The 26321-nt window shown below is 43.3% G+C and overlaps 2 protein-coding genes across 3 annotated transcripts in view; both read left to right on the forward strand.

Annotated features, from left to right (window-relative positions):
- Positions 1-26321, forward strand: part of HOOK3 (hook microtubule tethering protein 3) — a 945081-nt gene that overhangs the window by 609027 nt on the left and 309733 nt on the right. The gene's annotated exons all lie outside the window — the stretch shown is intronic.
- On the forward strand, positions 1869-20842 carry TMEM175 (transmembrane protein 175). Of its 2 annotated transcripts, XM_050987051.1 has the most exons (10): positions 1869-2033; positions 2362-2400; positions 3479-3576; positions 4630-4681; positions 5555-5590; positions 10130-10213; positions 10857-11021; positions 12309-12387; positions 14030-14171; positions 14723-16876. In XM_050987051.1, the coding sequence occupies exons 1-10, from the start codon at positions 1902-1904 to the stop codon at positions 15384-15386; spliced, it is 1491 nt and encodes a 496-aa protein (XP_050843008.1). In that variant the 5' UTR covers positions 1869-1901; the 3' UTR covers positions 15387-16876. The 2 variants fall into 2 exon arrangements, with proteins under 2 accessions (XP_050843008.1, XP_050843009.1); XM_050987052.1 differs by lacking the exons at positions 10130-10213; positions 10857-11021; positions 12309-12387; positions 14030-14171; positions 14723-16876 and adding exons at positions 18303-18611; positions 18762-18816; positions 19100-19198; positions 20703-20842 and having other exon boundaries at positions 1904-2033.

A 26321-nucleotide genomic window follows, 5' to 3' on the forward strand; every position in this document is an offset into this window, starting at 1 on the left:
GGAGAAGTGGGCCCATGGGAATCTTGTGAGGTTTAACAATACCAAGGGCCAGGTGCTCCACCTGGATCAGGACATTGCAGAGGATGAGAAGCTTGCCATGACCCAGCCATGGGCACTCCCAGCCCAGATGTGCCCTGGGCTGCATCCAAAGCAGCGTGGGCAGCAGGGGAGGGAGGGGATTCTGCCCCTCTGCTCTACTTTGATGAGAACCCACCTGGAACCCTGCATCCAGCTCTGGGGTCCCAGCACAGGAAGGACATGGAATGTTGGACACTCCATGCTGGACAGAACAGGACACAGACTCACTGTTGAAGTAGTCCAGAGAAGGGCCCCTAAGATGATTAGAGAGATGGAGCACCTCTCCTAAGAGGAAAGGCTGAGAAAATTGGGATGGTTCAGCCTGGAAAAGAGAAGGTGGCTTCCAGCACCTGAAGAGAGACTACAAGAAAGATGGAGACTTTGGGCAAACCATGTAGTGACAGAACAAGAGCGAATAGCTCTAAGCCAAAGGAGGGGTAGGTTCGGGTTATGCATTAGAAAGAAGTTTTTTATTACATAGGTGGTGAGGCACTGGAACCTGTTACCCAGAAGCTGCAGATGCCCCATTCCTGAAGTGTTCATGGCCAGTTTGGATGGGGCTTTGAGCATTTGGTCTAGTGAAAGGTGTCCCTGCCCGCTCAGGGGGGGTTGGAACAGTCAATCTTTAATGCCCCTTCCAACCCAAGCCTTAGGGTCCAAATGCTTTGCACAAGACCATGCAGATGATGTCAGCTCTCCCCTCAACAATCACCTCTATAGCCCCACTGTAGAAGGCCACCACGCTTGGCAGGCATGACTTGCCCTTAATGAAGCCACATTGGCTGTCACTAACCACCTCCTTATTTTCCATATGCCTTACTATAACTTCCATGGGGATTTCACCAGGCACAGAGGTGAGACTGACTGGCCTGTAGTTCCACAGGATCACAGAATTTCACAAGATCACAGAATCCCAAACTGGCTAATGTTGGAAGGAATCTCAGCAATCTCAGCAGGTCATTTGGTCCAACCTCCCTGCTCAAGCTCTAGACCCCATGGCAGAGTATTGCATCCAGATGGTTTTTGAGTATCTTCACTGAGTGAGATCCAACAATCTCTCTGGGCACACTGTTCCTGTTTATGATCACCCACACAGCAAAGAAGTTCTTCCTTATACTCAGATGTAGCTTTTCTGCTGTGCTTTTCTCTCATCTTATTGCTTGGCATCACAGAGAAGAGCCTATGTCCATTGTCTTGGCACCAGCCCATTAGATAATTATAGACATTCCTGAGGTTCCCCTCTCAGTCGCCTCTTCTCAAGGCTGAACAGGCCCACCTCCTTCAGCTCTTCCTGGTGAGCAAGATGCTCCAGTCCTCTCATCATCTTTGTTGCCCACTCATCATCTTTGCTCCACTGGACCTGCTCCGGGAGCTCCATGTCTCTCTTGTAATGAGAGGTTCAGGTTTGGACACAGCACTCCGGATGTGCCTCACCGGGGCTGAGGAGAGGGACAGGATCATCTCCCTCAACTGCTGACATGATGTTCCCATTTTAAAAAGGGAATTTGTTTGAGGAATTGCTTCTGTAAGAGTGATGCCTTCCTTTCCCTCTTCTGTTGATGTTTCCTGACCTGTCTTGTGTAGAACACACCATCAGTGTCACTGGATTCAGGATGTTGTTGTGGAAAACGGAGAGGTGAACTGGAACGCCTTTTAAAGGCGAGATTGCTGCTTCAGCCACTGGGCGCCCAGCGGCACGACCACATCTACCGCATCGTTTCCGAGAGCAGCCTTCCTCCGCCCCGCTGGGGCAGCGGGCGGCTCCCGCCCCTCGGAGGGCGAGGGGAAGCACCGCCCCCGCCGCCGCCGAGCGCAGCGGGGCCATGTCGGCTCCGCGGGCTGCGGCGCGCGAGCGCGGCCCGGCGCTGGGGCCGGAGCCGGGCGGCAGCACGCAGACATCGCACCGGCTGCTGGCTTACAGCGACGCGCTGCTGTCTATCATCGCCACCGTGATGGTGAGTGCCCGGCGGCGGGAGGCAGGGAGGGAGGGGGCAGCCGCGGCTGGTCGCGGCTTTCCGGGTCGCGCCCGTGCCTCTCCGGGCCGCGGCCGCCGGTGCCGCCCGGCTCCGCGCCCGCCCCGCTGTCGCGGCGTGCCGGCATTCGTCCCGGAGGGGTGCCGGCAGTACCGGCCGTGGCGGACCGGGCTACGGCCCGGGAGAGGCTGTGACTTCCAGAGCTGCTCCTGGCCACGCGATCCGCTGGCACCTGAAGGTTGTGTGGTTTTAGGGAGGTGCTCAACGAGGAAAAGAACGTCATGTGCTAATCAACGTTTTGTTGTTTCAGATTTTGCCGGTGGCTCACACAAAAATACATCCTGACCAGGTATCACATGCCGTTGTTGTTTCTTGTGCCCTCTCTAGCAGATGTAACATCCTTCTTTAGCACGCCCGCTTCATTTCGAGTTGCAGGCTTTCAAAAGCAGAAGCCATTAAGCAACATAAAACCTAACATAAATTTCACATAGGGCGTGAAACTTCGGGTGTATAACTTTTAGATTAAGATTTATGTGTTATGCAGATGTTGTGGCATACAACATGAATGAGCCTGTTGTAGGCCACAGATTATAACTGATTACTTTTCTATGGGAGATGAATTGCCCATCTGACCAAAACAACTTTCAGCAAGGATCTGGTCTTCTTGTTAATAAACCATCACTGAGAGAAGCCACTTATATAGCACAATCTGAATGCTGGTTTTAAAGTCAAGTTCACAATAAATGTAATTTGAATAAACTAAGGTGGAAAAATAAGACTACAGAAAATAAATTCATTCTGAGAATACCCAGGAATTTTAGGAAACAATAAATTGAGACAGTTTAGAGGTTTTTTTTCTTTTGTCATTATTTATTTTGCTACTCTTAAATAGATGTAAATGTTAGTTTAAGAAGCTCCGATAAGATCTGTAACACAGCGAATATCCTGTATGAGTTTGTTTAAGCCATTTTTGTGGTATTTGCAAAATTTGCTGAGGTTAAGCCCTCTCCTTTCTCCTTTTTAACAATCTTCATACGAAACCTCTGTGATGCTTCTACTATGGAAGTCAATGCTGTGAAAGTAAAAGAGGCATATTTTGTCCAGTCCTCTGGAATGCATTATTATAGTAACAGTGATAAGAGAATGCATAAATGAGTAACAAGGTGAATAGAGCATTGGGAAGCCCATTTACAGATTGATGAGATGTGTTGATACATCAAATGCCATATTTCAGCCTGCTTAACAAGTTCCCAATAAATGGTTTTCTCTGCAATGTACTAATGAGATTGTTGAATGGGAACTGCATTCTTGGGAGGCATTTTCCAAAAATACATTACATTACTGTACATCTCTTTTTCAGATTTTGGTAATAATTTTGTTATATAACATTTATATTTTGTTTCCTTGGGTGTCACTTTCTGTTTCAGAAATTAGGTGAAAGTGTTCAGCAACTTCTTCTAGCAAAAATTGCAGTCTACTTGATGACCTTTTTAATAGTCACAGTGGCATGGGCAGCTCATGTAAGGTAGGAGTATGGTGTTTAAATTTAAAGTGAAAAGCTAGAAAGTGCAGGAGATAAACATTTCTCTGATGTATTTCTGTCTTGCTGCCAGACTTCTGAGTTGTCTTTTGTTGAATAATAATAGAAAATCATTGTAAAGAAATGCTACCCTTAGCAGTGAAAAGCTATTCTTCCACCACTGCCATAGTCATACAGAGAAAAAAAAAGCATTATATCTCTTTTAGAGTTACTTTTCATCTTATCTTGAAGGCTAGATAGAATTAGACTTCTAATTCTGGTGAAAAAACCTAAATTTGTAACTTGCCTACAACAAAGGAACTGATATAGTACAGCTGGCCTAAAACTCATCTCTGTCCTCAGCAGTAGCTGTCGTATAGTCAATTGTAATCTTACAGATTCTGTACTTCACAGAGCTGTGGACACTCCCACCTGCCATGTCTTGGTGGTCATACAGGAGCCAGGGCAGTTTTTGTTTGAATTTTGAAATTTACAAATGTCACTATGCAAGTGGAATGACTGCATTCCAATAAAGGCATGTAACCTGTAGTTCAGTATTTGAAGCTGATACCTCACATCCATTCCTTTACTGCAGTGCTTTTCTTTGCTCTTACAAGTAAATGCTGAGGTACAGTTTCAGGGTTTTGTGGAGGGTGATGGACCTACCTGTTCATTCTAAGTGACAGTTTTGTGAATGAGGAGTTTCATTAACAAAATCTGGGGATACTTACAAGGAAAGCTTTTACTTTGTGTGCTGTCTCTTCAGGAGAAATTATTGTAAGCCGTAAAATTTTGAAAGTACTCTGCCATTCAAATAGAAAACAGGTTCTTAATAACTGCTCCATGATTGAACTTCATTGTATCTTGCTTTTTTTTTACTATTTTCATATTTGAGCTACTTGAGTTTTGGTGGCACCTGGAATACTTGTATTAATTCTGTGGCAAAGAAAATGGGATGCCCCCATGCTATCATAAATATGCAATTTATATGTAGTGTTGTAAAATATATTTTGTGTGTTGGCTTGTTCATGATAACCTTACTTTGCCTTGCCTCGACAGGTTGTTTCAGGTGATAGAACATATAGATGATGTCCTGGCTCTTCTAAATCTGGTGAGTCTTGTCAGACAAGCTGGATGGTTAACAAGCAGATGCAGGTCACTTACATGTGTCTGTGAATAGCCAAAAGTTTCTACTTTAAATAGAAAACTATTTAGGCATAACTCAGACATACTTCCAAGTCAGGAAAATATAAAGATCTTTAGTTTCACTGTGCCTGATTGATAAATAACTTGCTTTTAACTTGCAAATGTTTTACTGTAAACCAGAAGAAGCTCTGCAGCAGGTTAGTCTGAAGTTCATCTGGGGGAACTGAGTAGTTTGCAATGTTATTTTAAACTCTGTTCTCTGAAAGTATGCAACCACACAGTTATTCTAATTTTGGTAATAAAAGCACTGTTGGAGCTCCATGAGACAAAACTAGAGGAAATTATTTTTGAAGAATAGCCTAAGGCATCTAATTCTTACCTAATGTAGCTTTCAAAGCAATGCATTTCTTTATGCTTTTATTTGTTGGGTTGGGTTTTTTAATTTTTGGGTTTTTAGATGTGAAATATTTATGATCAGCTGTTAATGTTCTTGACAAATCAGAAACAACTGTTTAGAAGGTGTGGTATATTTAGCATTGCTACTTTAGAAAGAAGTTTCTTAAGAACCATAGCAAAACTTTTGCCTGGGGTATTGGTAGACACAGAAAACTGTGGTGTTTTCTACAATAAGCTTGTACAGTTTGCACAGAGAAATGGAAGATGTGTACAAAAGCAGCCATTTGTTGTAGTCAAAACTCAGCAACTTCAGAAATGTGGGTATTTTTCATTATGTAGCACAAGCATTTGATCTCTTTGTAAAATACAAAGCAAGCAATGTCTTTATTGAAGATGTGTCCAGAAAATACAGAGTGTTTCAAAATGCTTTTTTCTGTTTTAGGCTTGCATGATGATCATAACCTTCTTGCCATATACAGTAAGTAACTTTCTAAAATCTGACATTTATTTAAATTACATTGTTTGTTTCTTCATTTCTTTGGAAGGACTTTACCAAAGTGTTCAGAAACCCAGGAAAGTGTTGTTATAGTATAAACCCTGAATCCATTATCGTAATTAAGTATTGCTTCTTTAAAATTCATGAAGCTGTTTTATAACCTTCAAATATTTCATGTTCTAGACCTGGCAGAAAATGGGTATTCTAGAAACAAAAATTACAGTTATGGAAAATCATAGTATCATAGAATAGTTTGGGTTGGGAGGGGCCATTAAAAGTCCTATAGTCCAACCCCTGCAAAGATCAGGAACATCTTCAACTAGAATAAGTTTCTCAAAGCCCCAGCCAACCTCACCTTGTGTGTCTCCAGGGACTGGGCAACTGTGCCAATGTTGTACCACCCTCATGATAAAAAATTTCCCATTATTTCTTTTAAAAAAGCAACTGTATTGAAGAAAGTCCAGGTTATCTGATAAGAATTTTGGTAAGATAAATAAAACTGTGTTTCAAACTCCTCATTATATGGCAGCACATTTTCCTTTTGTAATTTAGACCCAAGTTTGTGGTATCACTTCTGATTTGCTCTGCAAGGTTGATTCTGGCAGCAGAGGGTTTATGTCTAAAATCTGCATAATTTTTGGTCATATGACCTCAAAAGAATATTTGCATAGGAATACTATATTAACAGAACAAATCAGTTGCTTAAGATGCATCTTGGCTGTTGTATGTGTAAGACAGGCAGCTGTGTCTATGTGGATATATGTGTCTTACATTTAGTCTGCAAAAAATAAGGCTGTGGTCAGTAAGACAATCTTTATCAGCAAGAGAACATACTTTTCATTTTGCTTTGAAGCTGAAATTGTTTTTAGAAAGCTGTCCACCTTTACACTACACCTGCTTTTCTATTTTTTTTTTTTTTCCTTTTTTATCCTCCCCTAAAGAAGCTGCAGAAATTAATACAACAGGGACCCATGAAGATAGACAAAATAAAAGATTCAAAAAGGTATCCTAATATCAAGAATTTTCACAGCTATGACATCATGTCAACCAAAACCAGTCAAGCTTTATGCTCAGGTACAAGCCACTCTGTAATTATTATGGAAGCACAATACCAGAGTGGCTAAGGTTTAGCACTGTCAATGTCAGAGCAAAACCATCTCTCCAGATGCCTTTGGTTATGATGCCTGCATGTATTTGTCGCTGGAAATAGCATTTAATGGAATTATGATGAAATGCAAATTACTATATAGATTTTTGAATATTTTCAATATTGAATGAAGAGTGCTTCTGTTTCTCTGTCACCGACATGTTTTATGAAAAATCCTTTACTTAGGATTTTTCCTCTCCTGGTTGCTGAGAGGCCTCAGGAACAAACTGTAAACAATTCTTATCTACTGCTGTGGAATGCAACAGGGGATGTCTGTGATTGGCCCCGTCAGACTGTTTGCAATTAAGAGCCTATCACAGAACACCTGTCCGGCCGTCTCGGTCTGAGAAGACTTTTCGTTTACAGATTCTTTTCTATTCTTAGCATAGCCTTGTAGTGAAATCCTTCTCTTTATTCTTCTAGTATAGTTTTTATATCTTATATATCATATAATAATAAATCAAGCCTTCTGATGCATGGAGTCAACTTTGTCGTCTCTTCCCTCATCCTGAGACCCCTCTGAACGAGGTAACATATGGTGACCCTGAGTGAAAAAAGGGACATCGCCACAGAAGTGGCTTCTAGCCAGAAGCTGAAGAACCAAAGATCCTGAAATTGGGCAGAGTTCACAGCCAAGGCTGGCCACAGAGAGAACCTTTGAAAAGTCTCCGAGACAAGACGTCCGGGAGTCTTCGCAGCACAATGCAGTCTGCTGAAGCCCAGAGGACACTGTCACAAGGTACTGTTTACAGTTCCCTTCCTGAAAATGCTGCCCTTCGTGTGAGGCAGATTCGGTTATGGACAGGAGTGCCCACGGAGGCAGAGGTTCCATTCTCTCCTTCAGAGGAGAAACTTATCGGCATCTGGAGGAGATGGGGTCGGGACGACAGCATTCCTATGCTAACGACACATTTCTATGAGTTTTTCTGGTGGGCAAAGCACCATGGCTTTTTCTCTGATGTGCTGTATGCCTTTGATTCATATGTTTGGGAATGCATGGAATTCATTATCCAAGATCTTTTTTACCGGTTTTCCTCGGATTTATCCGTGTTTTAGAACTCTCTTCCCGGTCTTGAGACGGAAATCATTAGCATATCAGTGGATTGCGGATGCGCGGGGCATGTCTCCCTTCTCGCTGGAGCTGGAAAAAGGCAAGCCTGTCCGAATCCGCTGCCTGGAAGTCTCCAGCCCCCCCGAATCGGGGTGGGGGGGGGGCGAAGCTTTGCCCGCGGCAGAAGAAAGGTTTTTTTTCTGCGACTTTGGAGCATGCTCCGACGGAACCGCCTCCCGCCCTTGCCCGCCCTGGAGGAGGGGCCGGTCCCTGCAGGCCCTCCCGCGGTCCGCCTCCGGCGGGGGTAGACCCATCGCCTCCAGCAGAGTTTGTCAGCGTTTCCGGGGCGGAAGTACCGCCTCCAGCGGCTTCGCCCGGGTTGCTAGGCGACGCACTTGACAGCGATCACCGAGAGCTGGCAACCACGCCCCCCGCGGCTGGGCCGCCGTCTTCCGTGTCGGCTCCGCCGGCGTCGCTGTCTGCGCCTGCACTGCAGCTTCCGGTACCCGGAGAAGTCGTGGCGGCGGTCCCCAGCCAGGTTGGGAACGCGCTCCTTTCGGCTTTGCAGCCCCCGCCGACTCCTGCGGCGGCATCGCCTCTGGCTGGGGCACCGGTAGAGGGCGCTGCGATTGAGAGTCACCCAGCGGAACCGTCATCGGACCCGACCGCGGCTGCTGCCGCGGCGCCTGCGATCAGCCGGGATCCCAGCCCGAGCTTTTCGGGCTGTCCCGAGGCTGCCCCTGCGAGGGGGGCTGGGACAGGGGAAGGGGATTCCGGCTTGCCCCTCCGTGGGAGGGGTGCGGCTTGACAGCTGATCGCAGGCTCAGCCCGTCTGCTTGCTTTCAAACTCGGTGTTTTTCGCGGGCTGACCCTGCTCTGGTTCGGGGTTTCCCGCTGGGGGTTGGAATGCCTGACTCCCCCTGTGCGCCCTTGCGGCGTGGGGGAGGGGGCTCCTGAGCCGTCTGCCTCCGGTCCCCAGCCCGCAGGGGGTGGTGCCGAGGGGCAGAAAGAGGGAACGTCCTTTGCATTTGCGTTGCAGAGGCAGGAGACACAGTGGACTGTGAGCATCGCTCACTTGCTCTGGGGACACAGCACCCCCAGATCTGGGGTGTTGATCCCTTGGAAAGCTTTTCTTCCCCAGCTGCTGGTCTGCACCGGTTCAGCGGGGATGAAGCATTCGGTCACTCTTGCTGCCCGGATATCAGCAGCGGAGTGTTGGATTGAGAGAACACAGAGCTCGCTCTGTGGGCCGGGTCTGGGCCGTTTGGCTCGGTTCCCTGGGCCAGGGCCTCCCTGCCAGCGCCTGTTGGGTTTGGGGGCTTTGCTTCCCCCGTCGGGGCCTGGGCCACCGTTCTGTGAGCCCGGTCTGGGGTCCCTGTTCCCTCCACGGGGGCCAGGGCCCCCGCAAACGGTGGCTGGTGGACCAGCCTGTTTGGGGCCTCAGTGGCCCACTCTCTGCTACTGAAAAAAAAAAAAAAAAAAAAAAAAAAAAAGGTTGAAAGAGCTACCAGCTCAAAAATTTTTGCAAGCCTGTTTCAGGACCAAAAGGGACTTTCAGCACTGTCAAAGAGGAACATCTTCAGTTTGGACTTCTTCCTGAAACTCAGCTGTTTGGACTTGAAGCAATGAACTTTCCTTGGACTGTTTTTTTTTTGCATTTTCTTCTATTTTAAGGTTGTTTTGGTGATGTGATGGGAATTTGGTGTTCTGCAGGTGAAGAATTTTCCTGATGGTTCCACACCAGCATTTGATTGATATTTTGATTGGCAACACATAACAAAAAATGCCTCTCAGATGTTTGTTCTTTCCTCTGCTTGGTCCAGCAGATGAAATTGCAAACATTTTTCTTTTTAATTGCTTTTTAATATAAAAAGGGTGAGATGTCACCGAAATGTTTTATGAAAAATCCTTTACTTAGGATTTTTCCTCTCCTGGGAGCTGAGAGGCCTCAGGAACAAACTGTAAACAATTCTTATCTGCTACTGTGGAATGCAACAGGGAATGTCTGTGATTGGCCCCATCAGACTGTTGGCAATTAAGAGCCTATCACAGAACACCTGTCCGGCCGTCTCGGTCTGAGAAGACTTTTCGTTTACAGATTCTTTTCTATTCTTAGCATAGCCTTGTAGTGAAATCCTTCTCTTTATTCTTCTAGTATAGTTTTTATATCTTATATAATAATAAATCAAGCCTTCTGATGCATGGAGTCAACTTTGTCATCTCTTCCCTCATCCTGAGACCCCTCTGAACGAGGTAACATTTCTCTACTGTTATTCCTGCATTGCTTCTTAATTAAATATATGATCTTGCTGATTTTTTCCAGTTTTCCTTAATGGCCTCCTTTCCAGGGGTACCTTTTGGCATCTTCCTGTTCAGTGTCTGTGCTGTTGTCATTGGCCTTATACAGGTATTGGAACTATCCATTTACATTTTCACTTTTACATGGACTTTGTTGTGTAAAACTGAAATTACACTTCTTAGCGAGTGGGGTAAATTGCTAAATATGTTACCTGTATAGGATTTTTCTTCAAAGTTATGCCCATTTTGATAATACAGTACCTGTATGTAAGACAAAATTCACTATCCTGTGAAGCTGTTCTATGCGACTAAATCTGCTGATCTCAATGTTTATTTTACAAAGAATGGGAATTCCTTTCCCATTCTTTGTAAAAATGCCTTGGGGAAAGAACAGTTGAGTTTTCTTGCTGATGTCTTTCTGAGCCATGCAGCAGTGGGTGAGGGAACACAGGCTTTCATCTCAAGTCCAGCAGCACTCTTCCTCCTGGTGCAGTGCTTTGTTGCTTTAAGTTCCTCATTACAGAGGTCTTCATTCCTCTTCAACAAGGATCAAAGGTCATGACAGACTCTGCTGAGGAGACTAAAATCTTCACATGCAGTGTGTTGTCAAATCTCAGAGTTTTGAAGACCAATTTTCCATATGGGAGTGAAGAATAAGCTTAAAAGTGTTGATTTATATTTCTATGTCTTAATGTTTGATATCCTTCATATATTTGTATGTAATAAGTTCAGTAATGCTCTTTTCCTTGCAGGCTGTGATAGTAGCATATGGATTTTATCACCCACACTTACTGAATCAACAGATACAGGAGTCTGAAAATCAGAATTTCTATAAACATCATATCCTAAAGATTATCCTAAGAGGACCAATTTTATGCTTTTTAGCAGCCATCTTTTCTTTTTTCTTTATTCCTTTGGTAAGTTCTCTCAGTTAACAGAAAACTTTGATGCAGCAGTTTGTATTAGCTGTCTTTAGGACTGTGTATGAAAATAGGGATGTCTGTATTAATTATGCACACTTTCTCAATTGCTACTTCTAGGGTGGGTGTTTTTGCATTTAATTAATGAATGTATTTAATCACATATATCATCCTGTAACTTGATCCATGAGTTTGTATAGTGTAAAAAGTATATTTTGCTAAAATATTACTTTCTTTGCCTGCTTTTTTGTTTGTTTTAAGCAGGTCTTCTAAACTCTACGTTAATATCTTGTGCATCAGAAGTAGCTGAGGTAATATGGAAGCTTATGTGAAATGAACACCACATTGCACAAACTGAAGAAAAGGGAATGCAATTGCTGCAGTAACTTAGGGTGTAAGAGCAAACAGAGTAGGGAGACAAGTTAGCTCACCTGCATCTCAAAACAAATAGTTTTGGATAAGGACTGCTTTTACATGGCCTTTTTCTCTTCTGCCTTTATTTCATGTCAGTGAGTTGCCCCTACTTATTCATAGCTTTAACTCTTTTCTGGAGCCCCTACTCAGAACTGAAATCTAGTTTTTGAGTGTATGCTGAGCTTCCATTCCTCTTGTTCTTTAGGAAAAGATGGATTTAACTGAATTTTGAGAAAGATTCCACAGGAATTGGCAGTATTTAAATAATCCCTAAGTCTGTGAGAAATCAGGTTGCTCTTGATGAAAGGAGCAGTTATGAGTCCAAACATTAAAAGGCCTAGTTTTTTCTGAAAATATATTTTCCTCTTCTTCCTCACTCCGTTCACTGTAGTTTGGTTTTTTGTTTTTAATGTTAACAATGGTGAAATTACTCTCCAAGTTGCTCCTATGCTTAGACCTGTGCAAAGCCTGTGAACCACTTGTGACCCACCAATGTGTTTTTGTGACACAAATAGTAGAATCTTAGAGTATCATGAATTGGAAGAGCCCATAAGGATTATGTGGGATAACTTTTCAACTTCCAAAGTAGTTACTCCTGCACTTTTTGTCAGCAGAATTATTTCCCTACTTGCTTTAGTTTGCTTCATTACTGGTACTAAATTAGATAGGAAAAAGCAGTATTTGGTTCTACATGCATTATTCAGGAAGTAAATGAGCATTTTAACTGAGCCTTTTTCTTTTTGAAAGCCAAGATTTCTTTTTCTCAATGTTATTAGTTCTAAGATTGAGAGTTACAGTTTCATATTAAATCTGGAAGGTAATTTATATTTTGATAACTATATTTAAACTGTTAATTTTCTTCTCTAACAGTCTTATGTACTTCTTGGACTTGTAATCGTTTTTCCGCATCTCACTCGATTAATTACATGGTGTAAAAACAAAATTCTTGGTAAGTAACAAAATTCTTAGGCATATGTTCAGATTAGGTTGTCAGCATGTTATGCAGACAGCCCAGAATGAAGTAATTTCAGTTCTGCTTTCATTTTCGGTCTCATAACATAGTGATTTTAGGGTTTATTGATGTGCTTCTAAACAGTGTCTCCCTTGCCCCCTAGTTTCCCATAACTGTGATGAGATTTGTGTAAGGCACAGCATTTTTAAAGATCATTTCCCCGGGCAAAACCTCTCTGGTTTGTCCTGATAATGCGAGTGCATGCAGACACACGTAGGTATATGAATGATGGCTGCAGGCCATCTGTCCCTTTTCCCTCCTCAAGAGGGAGCATGGAGATGGAAGAACATAATGAAGCAAGATCTATGCCTTTATCACTTTCTTCCCACATTGTTGAATAGTCACACATTTTCAAACAGGCAAGCACTCCACCTGTAAATCAAACTTCCTCACAATAGTTAACTGTTCAGGGCATTACATGTCAGTAATCTAACTGCTATCATCTAAAGAGGTGCCTTTACACATGTCTTAAGTTAGCCTAAACGCATACTTCCTTCCTCATGTGCTTTCTGCCCTCCTTGTGTCAGGAGTAACAATTGCACAACCACAGCAACCTGAGTTGCTCTTAAATCCTGCTGAGAAAGAGGTTGCCATTGCAGGAGATATCATGCAACCTACTTGGCTGAAAGGTACAGTGTTCCTCTGAGAGGCACCACAAAACCACTGAACAGATAATGTCTTTGGAACTGATGCTCCCAAGCTGGGTCAGAAGAATAACACCTTTGTACTTTAACTGCTGCTGTTCGGACAAGTCTGTCTGTTTCCAGTGCAAATGTGAGCATACTCTTCCCTCCCTATGAGGCAGCAATAACAGGGAGGCAGAAATGCTCTGAAAGGATGAAGCCAGACTCTTAAAACCTGAGAATAAACACATACAGATATTGTCTATGCTTATTGTGATGGGGCCACTGTGTTTTGCAGTCAGGTCACATCTCTACCTCTCACCCTGTCAGATGGCTGAAATACTGCTTTATTGAATTTCTTGTGATTACACCTGCTTTGCATTCCTATGGAACCTTAACCTTTTATTTATATGCCTGAAACAGTGTATTTTAGCTAGCTAAGCACTTCTGAGTTCACTCTTTAGAGATGTGTTAGACATTTCCTATATGCCTTTAGACAAAAGGCTTGAATTATTTTAAGTGAGGTCATTCAGTATCCCAGTTCAGCCCCCATGGTTTTTTTCAAGACATGTTTTTACTGCCGTGTAGTCTTAAGTTCTCCAAGCTGTGACAGAGACCCTATAGCTGTTAGGGCTTCCTGAAGAACAGTATCTGATTTGTTTTGTTAATTACAGCTTTGAGTCATTATTAATGTAGTGGAAATTGTTTGCCATACAGTTTAAAGGAAACAGCTTTTTTTTTTTTGGTTCCTGAAGCACTTGTCTTGAAAGAAACATAAATTTCAGGGAGAGGCACATCTGCCGAAAAAGTAGAGTGACTGACACGTGTGGATGACTAGCATCCTTTTATCTATAGAAAAGTTTAGGCAGATGGGGAAAAAAGGAGGTCACAGTAGGTTGTTGAGCTACCTTATTTTATACTTCTTTTAATGATTTAGCTGCTGGATTTGTTTCCAGGTCAGAGAGGTGAAGAGGAGGAACATCATAGCTTAGAAACCTTCACTTTTTACCTCAGTGAGCCTCTGAGTAAGGAACGAGTAGAAGCATTCAGTGATGGAGTCTATGCCATTGTAGCAACCCTGCTCATTTTGGATATATGGTAAGGCTTTGTGCTGGTTCTTACACTTTGCCCTGTTAAATATATAAACTTTTGTCTGCATGTAACATTTGAGGAAATAAAATTAATCAAACATTGTATTTGACTTCCAAAATCCGTAGTGGTTACTTTAAAGTATGAATTTCTGGAAGGACACAGAGCACAAACCAAAGATACTTCTAACACCCACATTCCAGCAGTAATGATCATCAGTGTACGTAATACATGTTGGGATGTAGAGTCTTGAAGAGCAAAGCTTCCTTTTTTTGCTTAGTTATGTTTTCAGATGAAAGCTTTTTGCCAATAAAAGCTTTTTAGTCACTGTATAAACTTTATTAACCCAAAGGAATGCCAACCTGCATTCAGATTTCCTTTTATAGATAATTTATTTGCAGAGCTGTTATTTGAAACACTGTTGCTAAATTATTAGAGAAGTACAGGGTGGATTCCTGTTCTTCACTACTTTCTCAAAGTAAAGCAGCATAATTCAGTCTTGATCCACATGTGTTTTTATAACAGTAATATGCAAAGTAAAGTAATTTTTCTCTCCACAGCGAAGACAATGTTCCTGACCCCAGAGAAGTTGAGGAGAAGTTCCATGGCAGTCTTCTTGAAGCTTTAAGTGAATATGGGCCAAACTACCTTGCTTACTTTGGCTCATTTGTTACAATTGGTCTCCTGTGGTTTGTCCATCACTCCCTTTTCCTCTATGTAACAAAAGCTACCCGGTTAATGGGACTGCTCAACATACTTTCATTGGCTTTCATTGGTGGGCTCCCACTAGCTTACCAGCTGACCAGTGAATTTGCAGAAAAGTCTCATAACGAAATAGAAGCCATTCAGGTCAGCTGCGTTATCACTTTCTTTGCCAGCATATTTCAGTTTGCAATATGGACTACAGCCCTCCTCAATGAAGAGGAAACTTTGCATGCCTTTGCTAGATATGGTGGCAAGGAACATGCCTTCATGTTTGCCAAGCTGGCTCTTTACCCTTGCGTAAGCCTGGGGGCCTTTTTTCTAACTTGCTTGTTAAGTGAATTTAGCACAGCAATTTTCCATCTTATGCAGATTGTAATCCCATTTGCTTTTCTTGCTTTGCGCATTTTTGTTAGAATTTCTTTAACTGCCATAAAGTCTGTGATGTCTCTCTCCAGACGGAAGGTTGTATTGTTAGAAGAAGAGGAGGCATGTTTGTCTCCAAATGAAATGCTGTCCTAAATTTCCGCACAGTGCATGTGAAGTTATGAGATCAATTTCAGCTCCTCTGACTTACATTATATTCGTGTGTGGATTATATTGATGTAAACCAAAGCCTGTATTGACCATAACTGGGGCATATTTATGTTTAAGCTGACTATACTCGAGACCCTTTCTCCAAAATCTGCTATTGAAAATATTGGATAAAGAGGGGATGCAAAGAAAAGCATGTTCCCCTTCTTTTAGGATTGCCTTATAGAAAAAAAAGTGCTACTTGACATGTAACTGCAGCAGTGATCGATTAAGAAGTGCACAGATACCCAGAAAAATGGCAGCCAAAAACAGAAGTTGGTTGAGCTTCTATGTCAGAGAATGTGAGGCATGGAAAACATGGAGATATCTGGATTTCTGGATGGTACATCATAGTAGAACATGAGTGCATACGAGTTAGTGGTTGGTTTTTTGGGTTTTTTTAAATTTTTTTCAATGTTAAATTTTTTAATGGTTTTTTTTCAATGGTCTGTTCTGCATAGTCACAAATAGGGGATAGCAGTTGGAAATCTAACTGTGTTTGAGTGGCTCTGTGTGAGTTTAGATGGGAGTTGCAGTAGTGATAGCAGTCTTCCAAGCCATCTGAACACAAGTTCTTTGGCCTTATCTTTTCTTTTTTTAAAAAGGGTGTTACAAATGAGGATTCATGTGGCTTTGCATCCAAGTTTGAACTAGCTTTGATATTTTCTGAGGGAAAAGAGCTCTGTGATTAGACGTAAGGTTTTTTCTGTTCTGCAGAAACTTCTTGTCTGAAGTGTTTTAATTTCTCAGGCCTTTTGTGTCTGTTTTTTTGTCTGGCAATGGAACATCCTTCTGTTATCTAGAAGGCATGGTGTCATATTCATGGAGAGTATGAGACTGCAATGTGTGAGAGTTACACATCAGGTAAGGGAGTTGAGCTTTCTCCTGAGTTGTGGGCAACTAAGGGATCCTACAGATTCCTGAGTCTCCGGACAACAGCAGAAGAAAGTAACTTCTAGAAGTTCCTGTCCATGATAATGTTGAATTTTTTTTTTTTTTTTCACTTACATGCAGCTGGATAAATATTGTGCTTTTCAAATCATCTAAACTCTGGCTGTAGAAGCCATTACATTTCTTTTTGGCAGAGCGATTAATTTGTGTCTTGATTTTTCTTAGTGCCTGACAACTTTAATGCCATAATTAAAGGCATTTGGGGAATTTTGTTGTTTATCATGAAAAAAAAAAGTGTCAAAATATGCTTGAAGAAATTATAGGTGGAAAAAAAATCTTGTTTCAGTTGAGATCAGTCTTGAAAGCACTTGTGCTTTTGTTTTGAAGCACCTTGATACCGAATATGTCATTGTGAATACTACATACTTCTCGTGAAGAGTATGTTCAGCTGTTCAAGGGGATTTATACCTACTTGTGGTTAAATTACTTCCATTGTGTTGTGTGTAGCAGTTTTTCTGATACTTAATAAAAGCACCTTTGGTTCTGTATGGTTTTGTTTCTAATGTGCAGCAGACACATAGTAAGTAGTGAATATGTGTATTTGTAATAAATTGCAATCGGTGAAGAAACCAAACTTCAAGCCATTTATTTCTTCTCTGTAGGTGAACTTTAAGGCCAATGTCTGTAATTAAAATTATGTTAGATGTGTTTTTCCTACAAGATTACCAAGGTCCTTTCCAACCTCAGCAGTTTTGTGATTTTTTTTTTTTTTTTTTTTTTTTTTTTACAAAATAACAAAATGTTTTTAATGTGATGTAAAGAAATGATGATTCTACTTCTCATGGTACCTGAAGAGAATGAAACCCAAAAACTGAATCTAGCTAAGGAGTTTCATATCAGTCTTTATAAGGATTCTTTCTATAAAGCAATGCATAAATATTACAAGGCACTGTATTAGCTCAGTAATGCGCCTTTTTGGTTTTTTTTTTTTTTTTTTGTGTGCATGTTTTTAGTTGGTTGGTTGATTGGTTTGCTTTGCTTTCTTTGGGTTGGTTTGTTAGTGTTTTTTTTTTTTTTTGTTGACCCCACTTACAAATAAGTAATTTGTTCTGCAGAACGAACCATTTTATTCTTGCTTGTGGTCAAGATAGCATTATTCAACCCAAATTTGGTAATATCTCACAACCTAAACCCGAGGACAAACATGATAGGAGACTTTGTATAAAGAGAGCTCATTTAGCATAATTTTAAGTTCTTGAGAAACAACTTCATTAATTTGAATTGTGTCATTCTCAAGTAGGAGATCATTCCAATAAATATTTATTCTTATTAGAATTTCTAATGACCACAGGGTTTTATATCTATGAAAATGAAAGTGAATTACAGTAATTACAATCCCAAAATCATCCCAAATATAACTGTAACTATTTATTCTTATCAGAATTTCTAATGACCACAGGGTTTTATATCTATGAAAATGAAAGTGAATTACAGTAATTACAATGCCAAAATCACAGAATGGATGTCATTGGAAGGGGTCTGTGAGGACCATCTAGTCCAACCCTCCAGTTTAAAGCAGGGTAGGCTAGATGGGTTGGTTGCAGAGGTCTTTGTCCAGTCAGACTGAGCATCTGCACACAGGCACGATAACCACTTAATGATGGAATCATTAAAGTTGTAAGAGACCTTTAAGATGAGCCAGTCCAGCTGTTCACCCAGCAGTGCCACTGTAATCCCCAGACCACTAAACCGCATCACCTGCACCAGATCCTCATGCCTCTTGAACACCTCCGGGGATGGTGACTCCACCAGCTCCCTGGCCAACCTATGCCAATACCTGACCACCCTGACAGTGAAAAGATATTTCCAGTATCTGTTTTCAAAGGGCTCAACAGGATTTAATGTCCAATTACCCCTATAAGTTAAAAAAAAATTAAAAAAAAAAAATCTCTTATCTCTTGTTCCATTTAAAAGGAACTTCCTGCCGTTCAGTTTTTGTGCACTTATCATGGAAAAACATCGATGAGATGCCCTGGATCCTTCTCACAGGCTGCACAGCCACAGCTCTCTCGGCCCTTCCTTGTGGCGGAGACGCCGCGGCCCCTGCGCCGCCGGAGCTCTTTGAGTGACGGACTCGCCGACGCTCGGGAAGCAGAGGACAGCGCCGCATTTGGCTTCCCGGTCACGGCTGCTCCCCGCCCCTTCCTGCCCGTCCGCTCAGTTCCGGCCGCCGCCGCTGCCGCCAGGATGATCCCGCCGGTGCAGGTGTCCCCGCTGATCAAGGTGAGGGCGTTGGGGGCATCGCCCGGGCTGTCCCGGGGGTGCGGGGGCGCGGGGAGGGCTGTCTGGGCCGGCGGACCGGGGCGGGGGGCGGCGAGGCCGGCCGTGCCTGTGGGCTGAGCGAAGGGCGCGTCCTTGTTTCTGCCTCCGCAGTTCACCCGCTACTCAGCGCTGCTCGTGGGGATGATCTACGGCAAGAAGCGATACGGTAAGTGCGGCGTCCCGGGCGGCCGCTCCTCGCTCCCCCCGCCCGCTCCGCAAGGGCACCTTGAGATGTCCCGGCCGCCATTTCCCTCCCCCGACCCGGCCACGGCCCTGCCGGGACGGCCCTGCCGGGACGGCCTTGCCGGTGTGAAGCCACAGATCCCTATGAAATGTGTCTTTCTGCCAGCAAAACTGGCTTTTGCTCCTTTTTAACCGAGCCCGCAGGAGCGGAGCTTTCCGCCGGGGGTTCGGGAAGTTGTGTTTTAAAGGGATTGTGTTAATGGCAGACTACCTGAAGCCGATTGCTGAAGAAGAGAGAAGAATAGAGGCGGAGGAGAAAAAGAAACGTGAAGAACTGGAGCGAATTGCAAAAGAGCTTGCAGAAGGTAGTTCCTCGGTTTAGTGTATTCATCCCACGCTGTGCTGCAGGCGCTAGGCTGCACGACTGGTGTTCCACCGCAGTGCTCTTAAGAGAAACTGGGGCCTGCAGCTAGTCCCTGGAGGTAGGGGTTAGGGCCATGTGAGGAGTAAATATTACTGCTGTTTCGTTATACCTGCATTTTGAAAGGTTTGTCAGAGCAAGACTTAACACCTTGTGCAACAGTCAGGACTTGTTAAATGACTGAATTCCCACCAAGGAAACAAACTGCTAAAAGATGCTGGTTATTCCGTGGAGAATAACTGAATCTGTATATCAGCTGTGGTGGCATGTCCCTTTTTCATCTTTACGTGCAAGCCCTTTGCTCCATGCATTGTAGGAACCTCACAAATATGACTGAATATAGGGCATAGGCTGTGGTATGTAATTGCAACTTGAGACTTTTAAGTGGGATCACATGTTTATTGTTAGAGGTCTTTTTGTATTTTGCAGTGTTAGAGCTGCATTTGTTGTATCTCTCACATGAAGAGGGTGTGCTAGAGGGCATCACAACTAATACTGCTGCTTTTGTTCTCATTCCCTTCCACCTGCAGTATTCCCACTGCAGCATTGTGTCCCTTGTCTTTAGGATTATTTCTTGTGTTCCCTCCATGGGTCTAACGGGATTCCTTCCCTGCTGCCATACAGAGGCATACTCTCTAGCTTTGTTTCACCTAGGGTTTTTAGGTAGACTTAAAACTAAGAAGAATTTTAAGAAAATTGATTAACAACTCAGGCTGTTCTTGGTGCAGATACACGCTCTGTAACTCCGTACAAAAGGGTGACATTTGTGTTCTTCTAAACAAAACTAGTGTTGAACAAAACACTATAAATTAACTACAGATACAGAAATTAAAATATGTTTTGTCTATGACTAACGGGAGATAAAGCTTTTTGCCTTCCCAAATACATCACCTCTATTGGTCATGGACTAAAAAATAAACCGGATATTTTAGATGTTCTCTAGTTAGAGGAAACTTTCTATTTTTGGAGGTGGAGGCTGTGCTGTAATGTTGCCAGGCAACCTAGTAAGGAAATTTTCTTGATTATTGCTTTAGAATGTTTAATCTGTTTAAAAGTGGCACAAGGGTGACAGATGTCTTGTTCCCAACAATGGGTTTGGTCTCGGTTTTTTTTCAGAAAAGCAGTTGTTAAACTCTCATTATGTGCAGTACAGTTGCTGAAGATTGTTCCTTAAAGATGGTCATACCTGCAGTGGTAGCTTTTTCTGGTCTTATTTGACTTGTCAGTTCAGAAAACTGTATTTTACTACTGAGTACACTTAAAAGTTTGCCATCACCCCGGAGCTGTGAATTACAATTCTGTTGAATAAACAGAAGTGGGAATCATAAATACTAACCAGAAGGAATTTAGATAAAGATAGGTTTTGATTCCACTATGTTTTGCATGTTTTAGTTCTGCATGGGCATGGCTAATAGTTTTAAACATGTTTGTGTTTTCTTCCCTTTTAGCAAGTGAAGATTCCATACTGAAATAAACAACAAATTTCATCTGAATTTCACACATGGAAATACATGGCTAGGCCCTGAGCTGTTTAGTGGTTTTTGAACTCTGTATGATACTCTATCAATAAAGTACTTACTACACTTCAGTTGGTATTTTTTTAGTAAATTGCACAGAACAGCAGCAAAAATAGGGACAGAATGTGACAGTAAGCAACTGGCACAATTTAGCTATTGTTGCAACTGAAATACTCAATTGTATTCCCCCAGCAGTAGCCAGTCGCTACCCCCATTATCCACAGGTAATGATTCTGATCAGAAAATACATGAAATTTTACATATATGGGCAGCTGGGGGAAACTGGCAAGGCACTGACTGCCTGAATCTGTTTCTTAAATGGCAGGACTGGGGAGTTTCATAGAATCATAGAATATCAAGGGTTGGAAAGGACCTTCAGGATCCTCTTGTCCCAACCTCACTGCCATGGGCAGAGACACTTCTCACTCCATCAGGTTGCTCAAGACCTTGTCCAACCTGGCTTTAAACAGTGCCAGGGTTGGGGCACCCACAGCTCCCTGGGCAACCAGTTCCAGTGTCTTACCACCCTACCAGGAAGAATTTCTTCCCAATATTTGACATAAATTTCCCTTCTTTCAGTTTGTACCCATTACACCTTGTCCTGTCACTGCAGTTGCTGATGAAGAGTCCCTCTCCAGCTTCCCTGTAGGACCCTTCAGATACTGCCAGGAAGTCTCCACAGAGACTTCTCTTTTCCAGGCTGAACAGCCCCAGCTCTCAGCCTATCTGGGGGAGGTGCTCCACCCTCTTACATATGTTGTGGCCTCCTCTTGGAGGAGGCACTTGCTCCAACAGTTCCATGTTTATTGCTGGAGGCATCAGAACTGCTTCCAGTACTCTAGGTGGGGTCTCACAAGATTAGAAGGGCGGAATCCTCTCCCTTGTCCTGCTGCCCACGCTGTTCTGGATTCAGCCCAGAATCCCATTGCCTTTCTGGGCTGTGAGTGCTGATGGCTGGGTCAGGTTAAGTTTTTCATCAACCATCACCCCCAAGTTCTTCTCCTCAGGGCTGCTGTCAATCTCCACTCAAACTGTAGCTGTGTCTGGGATTGCCACAGTCCAGGTACAGGACCCTGCACTTTGCCTTGTTGAACTCCATGAGGTTTGCACAACCACACTGAAGCATGGATGACTCTTCAACTAATTAAAGTTGAAAAGAAGGAGCATTTATTACAGTGCTGGACACATGCAGAATAATTTCCAAATGCATGTGTAAAAAAGTCACTAAGTCCTGCTCTCTATTTATCAAAAAAAGTTTTACGTATTCAAATGGTTTCCAGGATGGTTTCTACCTTGCTTACATAAACATTAGCTCTCACCTAATATTATAATTAGCTGAATATCAATTATGGCTGCTCAATTGTCCTTTTTAACTGGGTCGGTGGGCTTCTGAGGAGGAAGTAAGACATCTTCTTCATGGTAAACTCTTCACCTGTGTCAAGTTGGCAGGGCTCCTTGGCCTGCTGGTTCCAGTCCAAACCTCCTCTCATTCTTAGAAGCCAGTGATATTTACAGCTCCTGCACTCTTCATATATCACCTGTCATTCCCAACCTTGTTTCAGTTATCCCCACCTGGTATTGATTAATTTCCTTGTTCTTTGCTAACTTCTAACTTAACCCCTTGACTCCCCACCCCTCCAGCCTGTCCAGGCCCCTCTGGATGGCATTGCTGCCTGCCAGCGGTGCTCCACACTGCCTGGTGTTGGTGCCAAACTTGCAGAGGGTGCCCTTGATCCCTCTGTATGTGTCGCTGACAAAAGTGTTGAAGAGTATTGGCCCCAGTACTGACCCCAGAGGGATACCACCTGTCAGGAGTCTGCATGGACAATGAGCTGTGGATCACAGTTCTGCATTTCTGTCATCTTTTTTTTCAGCTTTGTTGTCACAGTGCTCAATTCTTTCATGTGGCAGAGCAGTCAGTTTTGATTCTGGCTTGTCAAGCTATGTTGAGATCTGAGGAATTGGTGCTGACTCATTAGTCAGATATTCTAAACACTACAGATGGACAGATGTTCCTCAAAACTAACTTACAGACAAATTGTAATGTGACTCTTTCATAGGAGTGACCTGCTGTGCATTCTGATTATGCAGGAGAGGTCTGCCATGCTTTCCATACCATGTTCAAAAACTGACTTCCAGCAAGGAAGCTATCCTTGTAATTCCTCTTAGATTGGGAAGAATTCTGGAGCGGGCTGTGAAAGGTACCATGTATCTCTTTACAGCCATCCCAGAGGGACCAAATTAGTTCTCTTCCTCCCCATTCTGGCCAGACAATAGATGATTGTCTGGCTAGGTTCAAGGAAAAAAAAAGGCCAAGAAAAGGAAAGAAGCAATGAAAATAAATATTTCCTTTCAAAGGGTTTGAGAGGGAAGACCCCTCATGTTTATCCTGTATTCTGGAAAACACTACATCCACATGTTCTTCTCTTGGAACTATATTTGTGTGACTCCTGAGTACTCTGGTGCTTTGTGAAAGGGAGTTGAATAATTTTCTACTGAATCTAATGAATGTTTTTTCTAATCCTATAGTTTTGTGGAAGGAGTAGAGGAAGAGGTACAGAGAAAAAAGATCTTCCTCTTGGAAGTTTTATGATAGATGATGAAAACAACACTCAGCCTAGACTGAGTGGATCTAAAATCTTGGATCTAGTACTCTTTGAGCTTTCATGGAGGTTTCCTTGCGCAGGATCTGGATGTGCTGGTTGGAAAAAGCCCCTTTACCGAGCACCAAGACACACAATCCATCTGCCTGAAAGGTGGAGCTGGGATCCATACCCTCCCTGTGGTGTTCAATACCATCTCTTTGTTTGAAGAACTGATTGGATATTGAGTTGTTCCTGTTCTTCCTGCCTGGGAGGAGAAGAGCACTTCCCAGGCTTAGTTCAAGTCAGGCTGTGGCCAGCTCAGAAAAGACAACAGTAAGCATTTTTCTCTAAGATATACAGGAGTTGGCTGAAGACATTCTCCAATCTCCCTGTCAGTTTTTCCCTCCCTTTCTGCCAGAACTGCCACATTCAGAGCTCTGCCAGCAGCAGAGGCCTTGTACATGCTCCCACATCTCTGACAGTTCCAGGTCAGGCATCTCCACTCACAACCCAGCAGCAGTCTAGGCTCCAGCAGAGCAAATGGCTGAAGGGCATACACATGCTCTTTTTCAGTAGCAAAGAGGTCCTGTCTTGTGTCAGCTTGTCCTGCCTCTTCCATCGGGAACAGCAGATGATGGCCAAGATGCAGGATTGAAAATCCCTTGACAGTTTCTCAGAGGCGAGCTCTTCTCTTGCATGGATGGAAGATTTACATTCCAGTACAGAGCATCCCTCTCAGAAACCTTACCTGCCCATCTCCCAGGGATTTTAATCTTCCTACCCCCTCAACCATCACCTTCTTAACCGAGAATGGAGGCCTGTATGCATTACCTGCTTCAGTGAGGCACTGACAAAACAGGTCCCCTCTGGTCTCCCACTGCACTTGAGAGCTGCATCAAGCCAAAGGTGAAAACACTTAACTAGTACAAATATGCCGTGAGCAGATTTGAGTTCTCTACAGCCCCCAACCGACCTTTCCTGAAACTGTTTTGCAATTACATACATCTGTTTTCAGGGCTGGTGCTTTGACCTGCCTTTGAAGTAGGAAAGCTGGGTTTTTGTTAATAGATCCCTTGGGTGGATTAGAGTGAAACAACATTGAATGACTAGTATGTATACATGAGGCAGGTTCATTTTTAAACAATTTGGTTGCAGTGGAAAGGAGGTATGTAACTGTTCTGGTTCTTTTCCATAAAAAAATGTGAAAATCACAAGGAAAATACATGTAAGGAAAAGAAGGAAGCAGAATGGCAAGAGTGGATAGTGGAGAGAAAAGATCCAGTGACAAGACTTGATTGTTTCAATTTTGATTCCATGGTCATCACTCTGATGGTCACAGTCTTGATCTGTTGGGGGTGGAGGCCCATGCAACAAAGAGTTAGATGGGTTATTATAGGTTCAAGCCTATGTGGGAACAGCTCTCCCAGAGAAGGGTTTTACCTTATCTGATGCAACACTGTGGAAATGAGTCAGGGTGGTTCTTCGGGGATCTTTGATGGCTTATATTGCCTTCTAATGGCACAACTGCTGTTTGGCCCTGCTTCTGGCAGCTGCATAATTTTGCCAGCTATGCCTTATCAGAAAGAAGGAATGCCTTCAGGCTCTTGTGGGAACAGCCCCATGCCTCCTGTCCTGGGGTGAATTTATAATGCTTGTATCCCGTTCATCTGTTTAGCCCAGAAATAAGTTTTGCACCTTTAAGACTGGTTCTGAGAGAGCGAAGAGGGAGAGAAGAAGCGTGCATTTGTTATCTGACACTGCACTTGCTCCCCCTCATCCTTCTCCTAGACTGTGCTGCAGATTGCACAGACAGCAAGAGAGAGCTCTCCTTTGCTTTTTAGTTATTTTTTAGCTAGCTGAGGCAGAGAAGTTTCCTGGACTGTGTTTTTTCTTTTTCTTGGACCTGTTTAAACCTGCTCTAGACTGAACACCCAGAAGAGCAGCAGCAGCTCGCACCTGTGGCCCGCTGGGCCAGGCTGGGTCTATGGCATTTCTAGTGCTGGAGAGACTGATAACAAGCTGAGTGAGCTGAGCCACAGCCCACCAAGGGGACTTTGTGAGTTTGTCATCTCTTCAGATTGGCAAGACGTTTTATTGTTGAGGGTTTTTTGGTTTTGTTTTTGATTTTTTTGTGTGTGCTGGTGAATACTTTGCCTGTTAAATAAACAATTTTTTTTCCACTTTTCTCTGAGGAAATATTTACCAAACCAGTTTGGGGAGGGCCACTTGAATCTGCTTTCTAGAAGAGCCCCTTTAGAGGTTTGCTTCCAGATTTGCCCTGGAGGGAGAGTTTTGCATTGTTAGATGCAGTTGTGCCTCACCAGAAGAAAGGAGATTGGCATGATAAAAAGCATTACCCTACCTCTGCAGGATGTGCTTCTGATGTGCCTTTTTTCGTATCTGATGTGAAAACACTTTGTTTAAGGCATCAGTCCCAGGTTATCACGGAAACTGGCTCAACCAGCCCACCCAAGCAAAGTTCAGCCCATGACACCTGGGAAAACAGTGGACAAATCTGTTTCTTGTCCCTCACTAACTGCTCCCATGGAAAAGGTCCACCTCTAAGAAACAGCCTCCTCAACTCTGGAGCATCCATGGACACCCCCTGCATGCATGCATGCAGGGTCCCCTTTGCAAATACCTGGCAGCATGCCCACCCTGAGGCTGTGAGGACGAGCTGTGGTCCCAAGTGATTGTGGGCAGACAGGGCACAGCCACCCACAAGTCACAGGGTGTGATGAGCAGGCACACCATGCTCCTTGTGTGAGCAGCCCTGCTGGGGTGCTCTGAGTGCTTCACGCTGGTTACAGGGAGCAGGAAGGTTAGCCCCCGGGTTTTATTTCCCAGAAAACATTTGAGGACACAGAGAGCTTTTCTCAGTATTTAAGTGTGTGGCGTCTTGTGTTGATCATCAAAATCCCACTGCTTACCACTGTGCCATACAATAACCTTGTGGCATTTTTTC

The sequence above is a fragment of the Serinus canaria genome, chromosome Z, assembly GCF_022539315.1.
Source record: "Serinus canaria isolate serCan28SL12 chromosome Z, serCan2020, whole genome shotgun sequence".
NCBI lineage: Eukaryota > Metazoa > Chordata > Aves > Passeriformes > Fringillidae > Serinus > Serinus canaria.